This window comes from Protopterus annectens, chromosome 8.part0, assembly GCF_019279795.1.
Source record: "Protopterus annectens isolate FY-2018-M chromosome 8.part0, PAN1.0, whole genome shotgun sequence".
NCBI classification, from domain to species: domain Eukaryota; kingdom Metazoa; phylum Chordata; order Ceratodontiformes; family Protopteridae; genus Protopterus; species Protopterus annectens.
The window spans coordinates 276,312,856-276,333,631 of NC_056741.1; the positions used below are offsets into that span (position 1 = coordinate 276,312,856).

The following is a 20,776-nucleotide window of genomic DNA, read 5'->3' on the forward strand; positions in this document are numbered from 1 at the left end:
ATGAGGGGAGGCCCGAACAGGAGACTGGATCCGGGACTCCTCCGGCTCAGGGGAAAACCTGGGAGAGTGGAGCTGGGGAGAACCTAGTCTGGATTTCGGCGAAGGCCCTGCCAGAGCCGAGCAGTCAGGTGACTGTGCCCAAAACAGAATGAGTTGGGGTGGAGTCTGGAGTCTAGGTAGGATAGATAAAGAATAGAAACCTCTAAAGATAGACAGAAAAGGACCCAAAAAAACAACTTACTTATCCAAAAGATGCTCAGGGCTCAGCCCACAATGCTGTTTCAGCGGCAATTGAGATCTGGGCGGGGGGAAGGAGACAGGGGGTATTATGGGTAAGAGGAGTAGCTTGGAGCTAGGATCAGATGTTGGTTATGCGGCCATGTCAGATCTGATATGGACTCGTAACCCACAAGTTGATGACCAAATGAAGTCAACTACTTCAGATCTGCAATTGACCTATACCCACTGCTGAAAACCACAGAAATGATGAGAATAAACAGGACCCCATTACTTCTGAATAACATCAAAAATGTAAAAGTACACAAAAATAGAAGAGCAGATTTTACATATGTCTCACAGTATACCAGGAAGACGGATTAATACTGACCTACTGAGTTTCTTCACACAAAGGAAGATAAAATTATGGTTACCACCTGGAGTGAATTAAGCGGCCTGGAAAAAGACCTTGCCACACTTCTCCACATACTTCCATATTTAGATTAAAAGGTAAATGCATTCACAAATCATTTTACAACCTCATTTCAAAAATCATGAAAACAACAAGCATTTCAGATAACTGTGTTTATTAGCAGGGTGTCTAATGGACTTATCACAGCAGATAACTTGAAAATCTAAGAATGAAGTGATAACAGGTAGTTTGTACAACTACTGGGCCAATTATCAAAGGTACTGATCACAAGTACAGAATGAAACAGCTCTAATTTTGTCGATAAGGATCTTTGTATTAACCGTCCTGCCAGTAATAGTGACACTGCTGCTCCCAAAAGACTGCTAACTTCACACTTTTGGTGAGGGACTCGTATCGGGTTTGTTAAAAACAAAGAGTAACATGAAACTGCAGATACTTTATGTTCTTATATACACCATGCTGCACTCAATGTGCAAAGCATTTTTCCTTCAGGTGACAGGAAACAATTTTTTGCATTCACTTTTCTCTTAATATTGTGCTGCTTTCTGGCAGGCAGGATGGGCACGGTTGTGAGTGGATGGCTTTATGTTAACATGCAATTTTTTAGTGAGGGTGAAAGAACCCCAGGAATGTCTTCCACTATTAAAAAGGCTCATTAACAGAGCTTCACAAATCTTAAGTCCTTCTGATTTGGTCCTTGCAGTGACCTCTCAAAAGGCACAGTACTCTGCAGCTTTGGTAGGGTTTGAACTTTTAACTTGTCTTCTCCTAAGCTGAAGAAAAACATTCTCCTCATAATAATAATAATACCCCTCCCCCCTTAGCACATGTAAAATGTCCTGGCTGTACTACCCCTAGAATGCCATCACTGCAGGTGTCAATACAGAAACACAGCATGAGAAAGATAGTTCTACTGCTTAACAAATATATTTTAATGCCATATGGAAGTTATGAAAGAAACATTATCTAGATACTTCCTTTTTAGGACTAAAGCCTTGTCTATTTACGACCATCCACCTCCCTACAGACCAAAGGAGGAACAGGTCAGCTAACACTGCACATTTACTGTCAAATGACCTTAAGATACTACTGGTAACAGTTCAGTGCAAATTGTAAACCTGATGCTGTCCTTTCAGCAATGTCTCGTTTAAAAAAAAATACTTAAAATTACGTTAAGCTACAATGCTCATTGTAGATATTTAGTGAAAAGTTTTCATTTAATTCCTGTCACTCCACTATTTTGCTGAGGGGTTAGAATAAATACAACCAACCTAACATTGAGCAAGGGAATGAGACAAAGATGGTATCTATTCAATTCTACTTCATAAATTCAGATGACTTTTCAAACACTACCAAGATAATCTTACCTAAACAAAGATAAGATTTTCTTAACTGCAGAGCCACAAGCATTTAAATACAAGTAAAGTAGTTCAAAACTTCCCTACCCAAAGACCATTTTCATTTGAATAGGTCAATAGTGTTAAAAACAATATCACTGTGATGAGAAACTGGTACAAATAAAGAAAAATGACTTGCAGAAGTACATGACATAAATCAAATGTTTGAGCCTTCCACCCCCCCACCCCCACCCCCCCACAGGAAGGTTGCATTTCAACCTCCTCAAGTCCCTAAAAAGGGCTGGCAAGGGGATAGGGAAGATCATATTCTGCAAAGTCCTGCTGTAGTCATGATTAAGAAGGTTGTGATCCTAACAATCTTTCAATAGCAGCATTGATGTCCCCTTCTGTGGCAATAAGAGCTTGCAAGTTGGCCTCTCGATTGATGAACCCCATGGAATTCAGTTGCTCCAGCTGCATCTGGAATCGTAACTCTGGACTTTGCTGCAAGAAAAACAAAAAACAGTGATTAGCCTTACTACTAAGGTACAGGAAATCTAGTACTGTTTTAAAAAATGAAAACAACAGTGGCGACAACATAAGTAAGCAACTTTATTAAAAAAACAGGTAATGACTTCACTGCAGGTTATTAAAAGTTCATGTAGAATAATGCTCAGCTCAACCTTTATTACAGTGCTTTGCCATAAAGTACTTTATAAATCTGATGAAATGTAAATAAACAAGTGTAACAGTAATAGGCAAGCAGAAAAGAACAGTTATCTAAATACAATCACAATTAAAATTTAGTTGTAAGGAGATTTCAGCTTTCAGATCTTTCTTTTTAGTAATCGGAATTACTAGTGCTCAACCTGTAGCCTTTAGTGGGAGCCCATCTATGAAAAAGTACAGTTTTGTACCTACCATAAATGTAGATGTTCGAGTGTTCACACTGCTGCAGTTATCACTCTTGGGTTATCCTGCCGTCAGGCGGTCCCGCAGTCGGCCCGAGTTTAAAAGTCTTGGTTCGGCGTCGGTTGCTGTCGCTTCTTCCCTGACGTCAGTGCGCCAGGGGTATGTAAGATGCATCTGACGCCATTTTCTTCAGTTTTCCTTGCCCCAGATGTCAGGTGCCCCCAATAGGTAGGCAATACATACTGCTATATAAAAATATACATATACAAATAAAACAATACCTTCAGTCACAAGCAAATACACCACAGAGGTTGTACAGGATAGAAAGGAATAGATAAGTCCAGCTAGTTCAGAGGGGATGGAGGGGGGGTAACCTGGACTGCAGCAGTGTGAACACTCGAACATCTACATTTATTGTAGGTACAAAACTGTACTATGTTCATCGTGTTACACTGCTGCAGTCATCACTCTTGGGTTGAATCCCAAAGCTAAGGATGGGTGGTGGAACTAAACAGGGTTTGGAGAGGCTAGAAGGCCCTGCAGAACTGCAGTGGCAAAGCCAGCTCTGGTTTTAGAGTATAGAGGTAAGTGATACTGCTTGGTGAAGGTGTGCACTGAACTCCAAGTTGCAGTGTCCAAAATATCCTTGGTTGGTACCCCTCTGAGGAAGGCTGTTGATGTTGCTGTAGCCCTGGTGGAATGGGGCCTGATGTTACCAGGCACAGATTTCCCATGGTGTGTGTAGCAGAAACGGATACAATGTCCTATCCATTTTGAAATGGTCTGTTTTGAGATAGCTTTTCCTTGAGATCCTGCAGCATAGGATACAAAGAACTGGTCAGATTTTCTGAAAGCCTTAGTTTTATCCAAGTAGTAACGTAATTGCCTGTGAATGTCCAAAGAGTGTAGGAGCCTTTCCCCTTTGTTCTGGGGGTTTGGATAAAAGGTGGGCAAATGAATGGTTTGGTTTAGGGCCACACTGGATACCACCTTTGGCATAAAGGAAGGGTTAGTTCATAAAGAGACTCTGTCTTGATGAAAAACGATGAAAGGCTCCACTGCTATTAGGGCCTGTAGTTCTGAGACTCTTCGTGCTGAAGTTATTGCTAACAGCAGGGCAGTTTTCCATGATAGGAACTGTAGATCAGCAGTGAAAGCTGGTTCAAAGGGCGGAAGTGTAAGCTTTTCCAGAACAAAGTTGAGATCCCAAGTTGGTGTTGGTGCTCTCCGGGGTGGTCTTATGTTCTTAGCCCCTCTGAGGAACTGTCTTAGTAATGGATGTGAAAATATAGGAGGATCTGTGTTGTATTGAGCTGAAATAGCGGAGGCGTGGATCTTAACAGATGAGAAGGAAAGTCCTTTGTGCAACATCTCAGTTAAATATTGAAGAATCTGAGGACAAGGGAATTTTGGCCTTTAGCCTGGTTCCAGGCGCAGAATCTTTTCCATTTGTCTGAATAGACTTTCCTGGTGCTGGGCCTCCTGGCCTCCAGAATGATGTCCATCACAGTTTTAGAGAGAAGTGTTGACTGGTTATTTAGGCAATTTGCCATGCAGCCAGATTTAAAGCGTTGAGCTGGCTGTGTAGAATCTGATTGTTTTACTGAGTGAGCAGGTGAGGAATTGTAGGTAAAATCCATGGTGGGCCCTTGAGCCATGTTCCTTAGTATTGGATACCAGTGTTGGCGTGGCCAGTCTGGAGCAATGAGTATCATTTGTTGCCTCTCTAATCTGGCTTTCAGCAGCACCTTTGCTAGAAGAGGCAGTTGAGGAAAGGCATATGTTTTCCAAATGAATGAGAGGGCGTCCACTTTCCAAGCTAGTGTGTGGTATGTCCTTGTGCAGAATTTCCGTAGTTGGTAGTTTTGGGGGGGAAGCAAACAGATCTATGTCTGGGCTCCCCCATTTTTGAGTTATCATTGCGAATACTTGTGGATCTAGTTTCCACTCGTGAGGATCTGTGATGTTTCTGCTTAGATCGTCTGCCAGTGTGTTTTTCTTTCCTGGCAGGAATTGTGTTTGTAGTTGAACTTGGTAGGTCAGTGCTGTGTTCCACAAGGTCATTGCTTGTCTGCATAGGGGGTAGGAGTGTGTGCCCCCTTGCTTGTTTATGTACCACATCACTGTGGTGTTGTCAGTCTTTATTAGGAGTTGTCCTGGATGTAGGAGGTCCTTGAAAGCTGTTAGGGCATTATGTACAGCTAGCATCTCTTTTTGATTGATATGTAGATGCCTTTGGTTTGCAGACCATTTGCCCTGAATACCCTTGTCCTGCCATGTGTGCTCCCCAGGCATAATCCGATGCATCTGTTGTTATAGTTTGCCTGGCTATGGGTAAGGTGAAAGGCTGACCCTTGTTGAGGTGACATGCCTGAGCCCACCATAAAAACTCCTGTTGAAGGCAGGGAATGAGTGGAATTATGGTTTCCAAGCTGTGGCTGTGTTGAGACCATACGCTTTTCAGATACCATTGTAATTTCCTCATATGCAGTTTTACAAATGGTATTAGTAGTATGCAAGATGCCATGAATCCCAAGGCCTGCAGAATTTTTCTTGCAGGGAGTTGGGTCTTTGTTGCCATCATTTTGAAGTACTGAGTCAGTTGTCTTTGCTTGCCTGGCGTGAGGTAAGCCATCTGGGCCGTTGTATTTAAGTTGGCACCCAGGAATATTATGTCTTGTGAGGGCACTAGTTTTGACTTATTTTCGTTTACTGTGTACCCTAGGCAACTTAGTAGGTTTTTGACAAATGCCAGATGCTTTAATAGAATGTCCTTGCTTTCTGCTTGAATAAGGCAGTCGTCCAGGTATGGATATATTTGAATCCCTCTTTGTCTGCAGTATATGCAATTACTGGTGCCAGGCATTTTGTGAAGACCCAGGGCAGTGCAGAGAATTGGTAATGGGTTGAACCTGCAATAAATCGGAGGTATCTTCTGCAATTTTGTCTGATAGGGACATGCAAGTATGCCTCCTTGAGGTCCAACATTACTAGCCAAGTCTCACTGAAAACCGGAGAACCAGCGACTGGTCTAGCAGAGGCCTCGGAGTCCGGTTTGGATTTCGGCTGCCTGTCCTTATCTTTGCGTTTTTTATGTATTCCGGACGTCGGTTGCTCCGTCGGCATGGTATAATTAAATTTCCTACCAAAATAATGTTGGGCGAAATCAAACCAATGTTTAATAGTTCGTTTATTAAACCTAGCACAAAACCGACAACCTGTGACGTCGTGGTCTGGGCCTAGGCAAGGAATACAATAAGAATGAAAGTCCTTATGAGGTATTTGCTTCCCACAAGAAATGCAATTGTTAACTTTTTCTGAGATCGGACTGAGGCAAGAAAAAGTTCCCCAACAGGGTACTTAGCTTTATGAAGACTTCGGTCTGAAATTCAATTTGAAAATCTCAGGAGTCGGCCGACCGGCACTTGCAAACTGCTTCTGCTTCGGGCACCACGTCGGATGCATCTTACATACCCCTGGCGCCCTGACGTCAGTGAAGAAGCGACAGCAACCGACGCCGGACCAATACTTTGGAACTCGGGCTGACTGCGAGACCGCCTGACGGCAGGATAACCCAAGAGTGATGACTGCAGCAGTGTAAAACAATGAACATCCTTTGATAACGCAGAATTAGCAGTCAACATACTAACAAAGGCACTTTGGGAAGACTAAGAGCCATAAAAGCATACAAGAAATAAAATTATTAGTGTATCCTTTCAGAATACTACTGTCTACTACCAAACTACAAACCTAAATAGGATAGTTAAATATACATCAACACTGTGTGGGTTAAGCTTTGAAACAGAGCTGCATTAGTAAATGAAAAAAAATACACAAAACCACCAGACCCATAACATATGCAGAAGCATTAGATAGGGGAGAGGCAGCCTGTAATGTACCAAAATCATATTATTCAAACATCAACTACTATGCTGAGAATGCTTTCAAATATGTTACGTCCATTTATTTATTTACTTATTTTCACATGTGGTAAATGGTTAAGTGCACTGGTCAGAGGACCATTTTTAAGCATTACCCAGACTATGAGGGCACAATATGACACGACTCAGCTTGATGTGCATGTCTGGGGCAGGAAAGACACTGTTCTTGAGTGGTATTTTGCCATCACCCAGAATGATGCAAGGATTCAAACAAAACATAACTGGCTTTAATAATTGGCTAAATAGCTGGTGTCATTCTAGTGTTATCCACTATGTGTTAGCTTGGGATGAGATGGCTGACAAGTCTTTCTGCTTTGCCTGGAATGGCCTTCACATCACTTACCGTGGCTTTCGAATTCTGGCCAAAGCCTTTGCTGTCTCCATAGTGAATTTTTTTAGGCACAAACCATCTGCTGGACATTCCACCCTAGTAAATTCTAATTTGGAACAGATTGATGTGGAGCTACTCAATGTCAGGAGTCTTAACAAAAATGCATTTACTTGAGGCTTTACTGCAACTTTAACATATTCATATATGTATAATTACAGAAACATGGTTTCACAGTAATGAAAGTACTCCCTCTGTTCCTGGGTATGCTGTCAGTCATCTTCAGACCCACTGGCAATTATTGGGGAGTATCAGTATTTGTCAAGCATATCATCATCATACAACAGATTCCATGCGACACCACATGTTAACTCCTACAAGTCCAAATGACCTTAAACAAGACTAATTACCATTTCATAGCTAGTTTTAAATCCAAAACTCTTCTACCTGGGACTTCAACCTTCCAGCAATAAACCTGGTGGTTGACCTACACTGCCAATGGTAGGCATGTCTAGTGTTACCTTGACATTATAAATGCCAACCATTTCACAAATATTTAACCATCCTACTAGGGGCCCCAATATCCTGGATCTAGTCCTCACAAATATAGACACTTCTTGCACAGCTCCATATGAATCATCATGTCTTGTTAAACCAGACCATAATTTAGTGACCTTTTCCTTTAAAGCTGGTGGTACTTCCCCTCTAAACAGCATTCTCTTTAGGGACTTCTCAAATGCAAACCACCTATGGTTAATTGCTGACTTAAATAAATTCTGATGTGATCCTTCTTTGAAGGATCCTACTGCTCAAGCTGCTACCTATACCTCTTACTTCTCCTCACACTTCAGCAGTTGTATTGATAAGGCAAATCCCTAACTGGAACAAATATAGTGAAAAGTTTAAAAACAAACCCCTGTGGTGTAATACCCATATAAATACAGAAAGACTCCTTAATGCTTATAAAAGGTTTCATTATACTTCCCTTAAGAGCACATTTAAGCAAACTAACAGTTTAAAGGAACCATTAGGAAGCTCAAAGCGGAATATGAACTTAAAATAGCTACTAAAACCAAAAACAACTGGAAGTCTTTAACTATTTCAAGAAGTCAAGAACCAACACTCAACAGTGTTTGGAGCTAGACCATAATACTGCACACACTGACCTAAAAGAAATGGCTAATATCCTAGCTAACAAACAATGCAAATTGTATTCTTTCCCCCCCGATATAGCCACCCCACAGGTTACATAGTCCTAGCTACCACACTTAATTACTATGGAGCAAGTTCTCTCAGCCCTTTCAAAAACTTAAGACTACTTCATCCATGGGCTCTGACAACATACCAGGTTGCCTGATTGTTGTTGTTGTGTCTTTCGGCTTTTCCCGGTTAGGGGTCACCACAGCGGAACTCCGGTCCTCTAATGATTGGCAGTTGATTTTTTACGTGCTGAGTTGCCGGCCCTAACGCACAACCTTCAACGAAGGTACGCCCATTAACGCATGAACGGGACAATGTCTTGCTGTGAGGCGACAACGCTACCGCAGCACCACCACCGCGGTTTTATCAGTGCCAAATACTGCCTTTCTGAACCCCTACTTAAACTCTTTAATCCAAGTCTCTCCACGGGTTACATTCATGAAGCCTGGAAAACAACTACTGCAATGCCATTACACAACAGTGGCCCAACCAAGGACCCTGGTAACTACAGACCAATTAGTTTTACTAACTTCATATGTAAAGCTATGGAGCACATTATCTTAAACTTCATTAATCTGGACATTGAAAATCTCTCAACCCTAGACCCTCATCAATATGGTTTTATGAAAGGAAGGTCCTGTCTCTTTAACCTCATTGATTTCTTTGAGAAAGTAAGTGAAGCAGAAGATAGTGGTTATGCGGTACACACAGCATATCTAGACCTGGCTAGTGCCTTTAACACTATTTCCCATCCAAGTATTATTGACAGACTTGTAAATCTGAATATGAATCCTTATACTGTGCAATGGATAGCTAACCGGTTGTCTGACAAAACACGTTATTAGAGTAACAGATGCCACTTCTGAAAGCAAAACAGTTACCAGTGGTGTACTGCAGGGCTCAGTTTTGGGCCCTATCCTATATGGCATATACTTCTCAAACTTTCAGGCCAGTACTTCTGGCATATGGTTATGACTGTAAATTGTCAACTGACTTACAATTGCTTCAACACGGCTTAGACCATGTTAACAACTTGTGCAAGGACAATGGTTTCAAAGTAAATGTTAAAAAAAAATGTATCGCAGTTCATTTTGGTAAAAAAAAAGTTTCACTTACCAGAAAGGAGGTGCACCCCTCCACTTTGTTGACATTGTTGTAACAGATGTGGGCACTCTTGTTGATAATTCCTCATCATTTGAGCATTGTGTCTCCATAGTAGTTCAAAAAGCCTTTTATCTGGCCCATCTAATTTCCAAAGGCATCTCCACTAAAGTCGAAATTCCCCTTTACTCATATCTTATCAGACCCATTATTGAATATAACACACTTTTTGGCAGCTATTTATCTAAACATATCACACAACTTGAGAGACCTCAGAGATTCATAACTAAAAAAAAAATCAGTAGCCTCAAAAATCTTGGTTACCAGGAGAGAATGGCCACCCTTTCCCTGTACTATCTCTTACAGACTCCTCCATGGAGATCTATTGTCTACCCTTTTGGGCATGAAAGACCCAACCCGATTTCATCTCCTATTCCTTTGCAGAACAAATGGTACATCAAAATACTCAGTTAAAGGAATGAAACCTTCATTAACAGATAAGATATACTAGTGTGACAGATTCATATCTGAACGTATCCCTCACCTTTGGCACAAACTTCCACTACATGTCAAGCAGAGTAGCATGCTTGCCACCTTTAAGGTAAACCTAGATAACTGGATGGTCAGACTCAAATTCTCCCCGATCTATCTTGTCTTGCCCTCCCTGAGGCTAGAGGGAAATTTTATTTATTTATTTGTCTTTGATTACTGGGAAAGTCTGACTTGGTAATATCAATTTTCAGCTGAGGCCCCGGGGGGAAAAGCTCAATTTGGTTGCATTGCATTATACTAAGCTCCAGTTAAACGCACAGTAGTTACATTTCTATTTACATTGATGCATTCTAAGATTTTCACAGAGGTGGAAATTAATAAAGAGAAAGCCCACATGCAACTTAGTAGATTGTAAAGGTCACAGTTATGTATAAAATGTGTTTTTTTCATTTCAGTGAAAGGCTGAGTGTATTCTGTTTAAGGAGTACTTGGAGAGTACTGTACAGTGAACACAAAGTCTCAACCTTGAGATGAGCATGTGCAAGACCAGAATTGGTTAAGATGTTGTTTTGAATACAGTTTTTAGGCAGGCTTGAAATGGTCAGCAGACAGATGGCCTAGTACTTACCTATGAACCTACAAAAACAGTATAGTAGATAACAGCATATGTACACAACTCAAATACAATGCAAAATAAAGAAAACAAAATACACAACTCAGAAAAAAGAAAATACAATGCATTAGATATATACCATAATGCAATAATGTGGCTTTCTAATGAAAATAATGGAAATCACAGCCTGTTTAATGAGAATAACAGAAAGCACAGGAAATTTTTTTATAAGTACCTGAAGGATTATTGCCATAGGAATTTATAACACAACCAAACAGGTGCACCCCAAGTTTGCAGAAAGGAGAGGATCGGGCTTTCAGAAGCCAGTCATCATTAAGAACATGGAAAAACATTCTGCACCTGCAAGACTTCTACCAACCAACACCGGGAAAAGCTGCTGGCAGTGAGGAAAGACCAAAGAAGCAAACCGACTTGGAAGCATTGTCAAGAAAAGAAAAAAAAAAATAGAGGACTCTTGTAATTCCCTCCCCAAAACACAAACGGCAACAGCTTCCGGTCAACTTGTGACAACAGATGCATGAAACCCAGAATTTTGGATCAAACATTTATATTCATATTGAAATTTAATCCTCTGTCTCCTATGTGCTTCACAGGGGACAAAATGCACTCCCAACTCCTAAGAATGGGGAAGGCTATTATCACCTGTAGCCTCAAAATCCAGGCCTCTGACAAGAACTCAACTATGACAGGAATCCACCAGCAACAGTCTCGTAGGAAAAAGATCAATGAACTTTAGAACTTGACTTGAACGCCACAACACCTCAAATTCTTCTCTCATGAACAGCAAATTTGCCAGACAAGGGCAACAGAAGGCCACCTCTCTCCAGGACAAGCACAAAGCTGTGACTGGGATGCAGCAAGGTAAAGCACTACAGTATCTAACCAGCAGAACAGGAACAACCAAGGAATATTTAACTTGTATATCTAATCAACTTCGGGAGAGAAGTGCTCTTATTCAACTGCTGCAGTATACTACCATGCACATCACTGCCACTTGGCTATCCTTCAGAATGAGATGGTCAGAAAAACACCAACTCTGACTTGTCGAAAAAACTGAAAAACTGAACCCAACTACAGCATCCACCAAAGAGGGTCCTTGATATTAAAGAATTGTGAAATAAAGCTAACAACATTTTAAGAACAGAAACTTTCTTTGAATTATGAAGAGGAAGACACTGCAAGCCATACATGAAACTTTGGGGAAGTGGCAGATAATGGGGAGGGTGTACATGGTAAAACCTCTCAGACCTGAAACTATAAAAAAAATGGAGGTTTTGTCTTGTTCAGTTATCAGTGATGCATCCCTTACATACAATGCTGGGTTTTGGGTGGGAGGAACACCACGTAGTCAAGAGGATGAGCCCTGGAGACCCTCTCTCACCTTTCTCCAGTTGTTGAACTGACATTTCTTCTTGAACTGGTCTTTATCTTTTGCTGGCTTATCTGATCCTTGCTTATGATATAAAGGACTTAGTTTGGAAGATTAATTTCCTGTTGTGCCATCTGAAACATAAGTTTTATGTGCCTGCAGTCATTAACTCTGAAGGCCATGGTAGCAGACATGTATACTTTGTTCCCAAAGTTCTAATCTGTCACTGGGAAGTGCATTAAAAGCAGGAACCAACTTGAACATTTTCTTTGCGCCCAGGGATAATACTGCTGGATCCAGCACTGGGTTTATACTTATGAATTTGTAGGAGTTTTTCACCGTATAGGACTGGTTTCTGAGGCACAGAGGTTTCAGAAAGTACTTTGAGAGTCTGTGAGAAAACCATCCTCCCAGGGCTACCACAACTAGAGGAATAGCCACTGGTATTTGGGGGTCCGGGTCCAATAAGTCAGGAAGCCTCTCTATTTTCCCATTTGAAGAAGTCCTTCACCCAGTGAGGTTTTTGCAAAGGAAATTTCCTTTGAAGCCAAGAGGGAAAGACATGAGAAAAATAGTGTAGTTCTTCCCCTTCTGTCTTTCCTGGAAGTCTTTTACCTGGGAAGCGGATTGATCTCACTTCCTCCTGGAGAAGGAGACCCAAACATTAAACGTTCAGTACCTGGGGTGAAAGGCCCGTGATGCCTTCATTATACCTGGACAGACTGAACTGCTGCTCACAATGAACCTGGCAAAAAGGGAAAGATCCAACAGGTACCTATGAAATGGGTTTCTACCTGGTGGCAAGACATGTTTAGTGTTATGGGTCATCCTTAAGGAAAAGTCCACTCTGGAAGCCCTGCCCTCTGTGCAGAAAGGCCACACTTCCACATCAAAGCCCTTGTCTTCTCTAACCATGTACTATGGGGACCCTTCATACCCCCCTGAAAAAAAGTTCAAGCTTCCCTCACACTCACCTGGGGTCAGGTGACAGATGAGGAATCCTTCTGTGGATAAGTCCAGCCTAATGTGCCCAGTTCTGAAGACATGATGGCTTCCAATGGTGGACAGCTACAGGCCTGTGGAAAAGTAGGTGTTTGGTCGAGGGACTGTGTAATCACCTCTCCGGAACAGGCACCCTTTAACAGATCAGTGATGCTGGATGCCAGTATCAAGTCTCCAGTGCCTTCCTGCCTTCAGAAGATAACACCCCAGCAGAAGCCACAGCAGACCTAGCTAAGGCCTCATGTTGCTTCTGTTCATGGTCATCAGGGAACATAACCTATTGCAAAGAGTTTTAGGGGTAAAGCTCTAGAGGATATTGCAGTTTTGATGTTATTCTGGCACAAATAAAAATACAGGAAAGAGGTCATGGTCCTGCCCACCCCCACCAAAAAAAAAAAGTGGCAGTGGTAATTTGTGTGTGGAATCTGCTTAAAACAAATGCATCTACCCTTTTTGGGCTCAGACAAAGCTAACATCCAATATAAAGAGTGCAATCAAAGTACAGATACCAAACAATAGTAATGCAAAGGGAATGGAAGTGGGTCCCAAAGCGGGGTACTTAGCACTTTCAAAAACTGTGAAGTCAGCCAGCCACAAGGGAAGATGGAAATTGTTGTTCTTGTCTCTTGTCATAATGGGATTTGAGACATCTGTAAAGAACTGTGGCAAGAAAGTTCTGAGATGGTCTTGGTGGATGAAAACTTTATACTGGAAAACCTGATGTTCTGGGGGCAGGTATAAATTTCACAATGCGAGAAGTATTTTGAGCTTTAAGTCCAACAGAACATATGGAGACACCTTGAAGCAAAGTCCCAGTAATAAGGGCTACTGCAACAGTGATCTAAGTGAAGATCATCAATTAATACCTGTCCATTTGAACTATTATACAGAAGAGAGTCTATTATCCAAACTAATTGGGACTTAGGGTAGTTTAGATAATCAAACATACATTGAACTGGATAAAAAACTTCTAAAATCTTGTTTTTTCTGCATGCAGGGAATACATCTAGTGGACGATAAAGAATATTTTTCACACACACAAGCGGGCTACAAGCTCAAAAAACACACACAAGTGAATAAGTGCAATGTTTACATATTCAGACTTTTAAGATTTTTCCTATCTGAAAACCTTAGAAGGCTGTGTTCGGATAACTGACGTTTCTAGGGTTGCCACCCCTCCATTTTTTTTCCGGACTATCTGGAAATCAAACTGATTCTCCGGTAGTCCGGAAAACACTGTACAAACTCCGGTATTCGTTTCAAAAAGGAAACAGACTATCGGAGTTTGTAAATTGGCTGATTTACTATGCTTTTTTTTACAGAAAAGCATAGTAACTCAGCCGAAAGCAGGCAGCAGGAAGGAAAAAAGAGGGCGTTCCCTGCCGAGTGATGTCATTGCCACAGAAAAGCATAGCAAATCAGCCGAAAGCAGGCAGCAGGAATGAAAAAAGAGGTCGTTCCCTGCAGAGTGATGTCATTGCCATGTCACAAAATGGGCGGAATGTGGGCAGGAGAGGGGGTGGGCGGGGTTACTGATGACACGAGGGGTGTGGCTTTACTCCGGTTTACGCCACGAAGGAAAGTGGCAACCCTATCGGACAATCGACTCTCTACTGTACAAGCTAACTGATTAAGTACAAATGCGTAATTTTAAAATTATAGCTTCTGTAACAGTGCTTCAGCATACTAGAAAGGTCTTCCAAGGTTACTTATTTTTACTAAACAAAAGGCAACAGTCTCTACCAGTCTTGCAACTCACACTCAAACTTTCAAAATTACCTAATTCTTTCAAATGGGGTACATAAGCCTTCTGTAACAGTAAATCAACTCATGATGTCATGCACTGGGAAGGGAGACGTGCTCATTCCTTGGGTTCATTCCAGTTCATAATCAGTTTAATGACCAAATAGGGGGAATATTGTTAAAAACAACACTTGTCTAATTTTCAGGTGAAGATAAATGTTCTGCTTTATCCTACTCAAACTTGTATTCAATAGACAAGTATGTGTAATGACAAAAAAATAAACTACTGTCTGTCAGTGTATTCATAAATTAGTTTTATAAGCATTCAGCGATTTAGTAGCTCTGACATTTAAGGAGCGTCAGGGTGGGAGAAATTAGAAGATGCTTGAACAGCACACAGGCAGGTGCTATTTCTCTGAACAAGACTGGGAAAACCATCTCCCATGCCTGAGGCATGGGCTCGGGCAGTTTGGTGGCAACATCCTTTGTATAAAAGAGGGACAACCAGTGTTGTCAGATCATTGCACATCTCACTTTCCCTCCACTAACTTAACATACATGTGGAAAAAGTACAGTTTTGTACCTACCATAAATGTAGATGTTCGAGTGCTCATACAGCTGCAGTCATAACAGATGGGTTATCCTGCCGTCAGGCGGGTCCTCGGTCGGCCGAATTCCAAAGCCTAGGTCCGGCGTCGGTTGTCGTCACTTCTTCCCTGATGTCAGTGCGGCAGGGGTATAAAAGAGGCAGCTGATGCCATTTTCTTCAGTTTTTCTTGCCCCAGATGTCAGGTGCCCCCAGAAGGAAGGCAAACATAATGTTATGCAAAGATGCAATGTTGATAAATCAAAAACAGTAGTTGCAAGCAAATACACCATAAAAGAATACCCCAAAAAGGTTATATGAAAAGTGTTTGTCATAAGGCCTGTCCTAAGAGGGGATGGAGGGAGGGAAACCTGGACTGCAGCTGTATGAGCACTCGAACATCTACATTTATGGTAGGTACAAAATTGTACTATGTTCATCGTGCATACAGCTGCAGTCATAACAGATGGGTAGAATCCCAAAGCTAAGTAAGGGTGGTAGGCACTAAGTGGAACTAGGAGGGGCTAGGATGCCCTGCAGGACTGCTGTGGCAAAGCCCGCTCTAGATTTTGAGTATAGTGGGAGGTGATAGTGCTTGGAGAAAGTGTGCACTGAACTCCAGGTGGCTGCTTCCAAAATGTCCTTGGTAGGGACCCCCCTGAGGAAGGCTGCAGAGGTAGCTGTGGCTCTGGTGGAGTGGGATCTGATGCATGCAGGCACAGTTTTTCCATGAAATGAGTAACAAAAGCGTATGCAGTGGGCTATCCATTTTGAAATTGTCTGTTTGGCAATAGCCTTTCCCTGAGCATCTACAGCATAGGACACAAAGAGTTGCTCAGATTTTCTGAATGGCTTTGTTCTGTCCAAGTAGTAATGAAGTTGTCTGTGAATGTCCAAGGAATGTAGTAGTCTTTCCCCTTTGTTTTGTGGATTAGGATAAAAGGTAGGTAAGTGGATAGTCTGATTCAAAACTACACTAACTACTACCTTTGGCATAAAGGTAGGATTGGTTCGTAAGGAAACTCTGTCCTGATGGAAAATGATGAATGGTTGCACAGCCATGAGGGCCTGTAGCTCCGAAACCCTGCGTGCTGAGGTGATAGCCAGAAGAAAGGCTGTTTTCCATGACAAGTACTGTAACTCTGTTGAAGAAGCTGGCTCGAAGGGAGGAAGGGTCAGCTTTTCCAATACGTAGTTGAGGTCCCAAGCAGGGACTGGTGGTTTCCCTGGGGGTTTTAAATTCTTTGCCCCTCTGAGGAACTGCCTTAAGAGAGGGTGAGAGAATAATGGAGGATCTGTGTTGTACTGTGCAGAAATGGCTGAAGCGTGGATCTTGATGGAGGAGAAGGAAAGTCCATTGTGTAACATCTCAGCTAGGTACTGTAAAATTTGAGGTATATTTATTACCCAAGCATTCTGTCCCTTTTCTTGATTCCAGGCACAAAATCGTTTCCATTTGGCGGAGTAAGCCTTTCTAGTAGAAGGTCTTCTGGCCTCCAAGATGACATCCTGCACCTCCTTGGAGAGGAGAAACTGTTGGGAAATCAAGGAATTCTCCATGCAGCTAGATTTAGAGTTTTGAGATGGCTGTGAGGGGTTTTGTAGTTGTGCTGGGACAACAGAAGAGGGACTAGAGGTAGGATCCATGGTGGGGAAAGTGTCAGGCTTCTCAGGAGCGGATACCAGTGTTGTCTTGGCCAGTCTGGAGCGATGAGAATCATTTTCGGCCTCTCTGCTCTGGCTTTTAATAGAACTTTGGGCAGCAGAGGAAGAGGCGGGAAGGCATAGACTGTCAATGTTGCCCAATTGAAGGAAAGTGCGTCCACTTTCCAGGCCTGTGGATGATAGGTCCTTGAACAGAATTTTTTCAACTGGCAATTTCTGTGGGTAGCAAAGAGATCCATGTCTGGCTGTCCCCATGCCTGAGTTATCTTTGTGAAAACTTGAGGATGCAACTTCCATTCGTGTGGATCTGTCATGTTTCTGCTTAGGTTGTCTGCCAGTGTGTTTTCCTTACCTGGCAGGAATTGTGCCTGTAGTTGAACTTGCAATTCCAGTGCTGTGTTCCATAGGGTCATGGCTTGCCTGCACAGGGGGTATGAATGAGTTCCCCCCTGTTTGTTTATGTACCACATCACTGTGGTGTTGTCTGTCCTTATCAATAGCTGGCCTGGATGCAGTAGGTCTTTGAAGGTCATAATAGCCTTTTGCACGGCTAGCATTTCCTTTTGGTTGATGTGAAGGTGCTTCTCTTTTTGGGTCCATTTTCCCTGAATGCACTGATCTGTTATGTGTGCTCCCCAGGAGTAGTCTGAGGCATCTGTTGTGATGATTTGAGTTGCTTGAGGTACACCGAAAGGAAGACCTGTGTTTCTTTGGCAAGCTTGAGCCCACCACATAAATTCCTTTTGAAGTCATGGAATGAGTGGTATAATTGCTTTCAAGCTGTGGCTGTGTTAAGACCATAAGTTTTTTAGGTACCATTGAAGTTTCCTCATATGCAGCTTTGCACATGTGATTAGTAGGATGCAAGATGCCATGAATCCCAGAGCCTGCAGGACTTTCCTTGCAGTTAGCCTGGTGTAAGTTGCCATTTTTCTGAAGTATTGAGACAGTTGCCCTTGCTTGTCTGGCGTGAGGTAGGCCATCTGGGTGGTTGTATCCAAACTGGCACCCAGGAAAATTATTTGTTGAGAGGGTATTAGTTTTGATTTCTTTTTGTTGACTGTGTATCCCAGGAAGTTCAACAGTTTTATTAAAAACGCCAGGTGCTGCAGTAGTATGTCCTTGCTGTCCGCTTGGATCAGGCAGTCGTCCATATATGGGTAGATTTGTATCCCTTGTAGTCTGCAGAAGGCGATTACTGATGCCAGGCATTTTGTAAACACTCTGGGCGCAGTAGATAAGCCAAAGGGCAATGCAGAGAATTGGTAATGGGTTGAACCTGCAAGAAATCTGAGGTATCTTCTGCAATCTTGTCTGATAGGGACATGCAGGTATGCCTCCTTGAGGTCCAATGTTACCAGCCAAGACTCCTTGCCCAGCATGGGAAGAAGCTGCTGTAATGTGAGCATCTTGAATTTTGGCACCTGTAGGTATGTGTTTAGGATGGATAGGTCTAAGATAGGTCTCCAATCTTTGTCTTTCCTTGGTACCAGGAATAGTCTGGAATAAAACCCTTGACCTTGTTCTTTTGCAGGTACCTCTTGAATTGCTTTCATGTCCATGAGAGCTGAAATTTGTTTTTGTGCCTCTGCCCTTTGATTTTGTGGCTGGTTTGGCATGCCTCTCAATTTTGGAAGGGTGTGAAAGTGGAACCTGTAGCCTCTGTCTATAATGTCCAGAATCCATTTGTCTCTTGTAACAATATGCCAATTTTTTGAGAATAATGTCAGTTTTCCGCCCAAAGGTGCTGCCATTAAAGCTTTGCTTGGCACGTGTAGGGGGAAGTCATTGTGTCCGTTTTCTAAAAGACTGTGATCTGTCTTCTCCACCTCTTGGGGTTGGTGCTTGCCACTGTCTGGCTCTGAAAGATCCTTGAGGTTGCCCTCTACCCCCTGGACGCCTCTATCTGCCCCTTTGAGATCTGTCCGTGGCTGGAAAGGACCAATTTTTTGAAGGCCAATTTCTGCTGAAACGTGGAGGCTGTACCTGCAGGAAATCTTTCACTGTTTGCATTGATTTCGCTTTTTCCTCCATTTTCTTTAGCACCTCCTCAGCTTTAACACCAAACAATACATCTTTTTGAAGAGGTGCATCTAATAATTTAGCTTTGACATGATCTGGTAAGGTTTGCTCCTTGAGCCAAGCATGCCTACGTATAACAGACCCCGTAACAGCAGCTCTACATGAGGCCTCTAAAGCATCAAAACCACACTGCAAGGTATGTTTACCCACTTGTTCTGCACCATGCAACAAATCCTGCAACTCTTTTAAATCTGGTTGTTCTGGTTGTGTCATCTTGCTTTTAAGCTGAGATATCAAAAACTGTTGATACTTTAACATATGGAACTGACAGTTTAATGCCCTCATGGTTAAAGTGGCCGAGGTGTACACCTTTTCCCCACCTTTCTAAAGCTCTGGAATCTCTCTCTGAAGGTAATGGGTTTTAGCAGTAGAGGCCTTAATTCCCTTGGGACCCTGTGAAATAGTTTCTGGGTCAGCAGTATGGCTTTTGTATAGGAACTGGTGAGAATCAGGAACCCGGTAATACCTGTCTGGTTTAACAGGAGCTGGAGGCAAAGAATCAGGATTAAGGCTGGCTTCTGTGTACACATCATCCAATATATCTAAAACAGGAGGGATAGCCAGAGGCCTATGCTGGGGGAGCAGAAGAAATTCCCCGAGCCTTTTCTTGGAATCTGAGTAATCTTGGCCTTCCCAGTGAAAGTGTTCCCTCAATGTATGCAGGGTTTCCCCAAAAGAGAAGTCCTCGGGGGAGGGGGTGGGGGGGTGAGACCGAGGGAATAGACTCCTCTGCATCAGAATCTTCGAAGGGAGAATAGGCATAATCCTGGTCCTCAGAAAGTTCTGAGGTAATAGAAGCTTGATCTGAGGAAGGGTAGTCTTCCTCTAATCTGGGCCTTTTGTCAGAGGGGGGTTGAGAACCCCTGATAAGAGTAATCAAATCCTCAGCCATTTTAAGCATCTGTTTTTTAGGCATGGTGCCCTGAGAGGGGGTCTGAGGAACCTGTTTTTTGGTTTACATGGCTGTTTTGGATTTAGTGAAGGCTTTAATAGAGAAGGAGGAAGGCCTGAAGACCCCTTGAGAAATGGCAGGCCTGTCTGAATTCTGAGTTTACCCGCCAGGAGTGGCGTCGGTATCTGTAGTAGGAATGGGGGCAGAGGAGCCAGCGACCTCGGGTACTGAAGACACCGGTAATGCATTGTCATCGGTACTCAGGGGCTGCGTCGGCGCTTCGCTGAGTACCAGAGAACCGGTAGTCGGCCTTAGCGTGATTTCAGTAGGTGGTGCGGACCTCGTATGTCGGTTCTTATCCTTGCGTTTTTTGCTCAAAACTGGAGTCGGAGTATCTGACGACATAATATAATTAAATTTTTTGCCAAAAAAGTGAAGGGCGAACTCCGCCCGACGCTTAATAGTGCGTTTGTTGAATCTAGCACAAAAACGGCAGGCCGAGACGTCGTGGTCTGGGCCTAAGCAAGGTATACAAAAAGAGTGGAAATCCTTATGCGGTATTTGCTTCCCACATGAAATGCAATTATTAACTTTGTCTGACATCGGTCTGAGGCAAGAAAAGTTTCCCCAACGGGGTACTTAGCTTTCAAGAAGACTTCGGCTGAAATACTTTCGTAAATCTCAGGAGCTGGCCGACCGGCACTTGCGAACTGCTTCTGCTTCGGGCACCGTGCAGCAAGAAAGACTGAAGAAAATGGCGTCGGCTGCCTCTTTTATACCCCTGCCGCACTGACGTCAGGGAAGAAGCGACGACAACCGACGCCGGACCTAGACTTTGGAATT

The 20,776-nt window shown here is 42.8% G+C and overlaps 1 protein-coding gene across 1 annotated transcript in view; it reads right to left on the minus strand.

Moving 5' to 3' along the window:
* Nucleotides 1–786: 786 nt before the first annotated feature.
* UBQLN4 (ubiquilin 4) overlaps nucleotides 787–20,776 on the minus strand; it is a gene marked incomplete in the record, with an annotated part of 792,664 nt that continues 772,674 nt past the window's right edge. Inside the window, 1 exon segment of the mRNA XM_044079769.1 lies at nucleotides 787–2,490. Within this exon segment, the coding sequence (XP_043935704.1) occupies nucleotides 2,341–2,490 (150 nt within the window).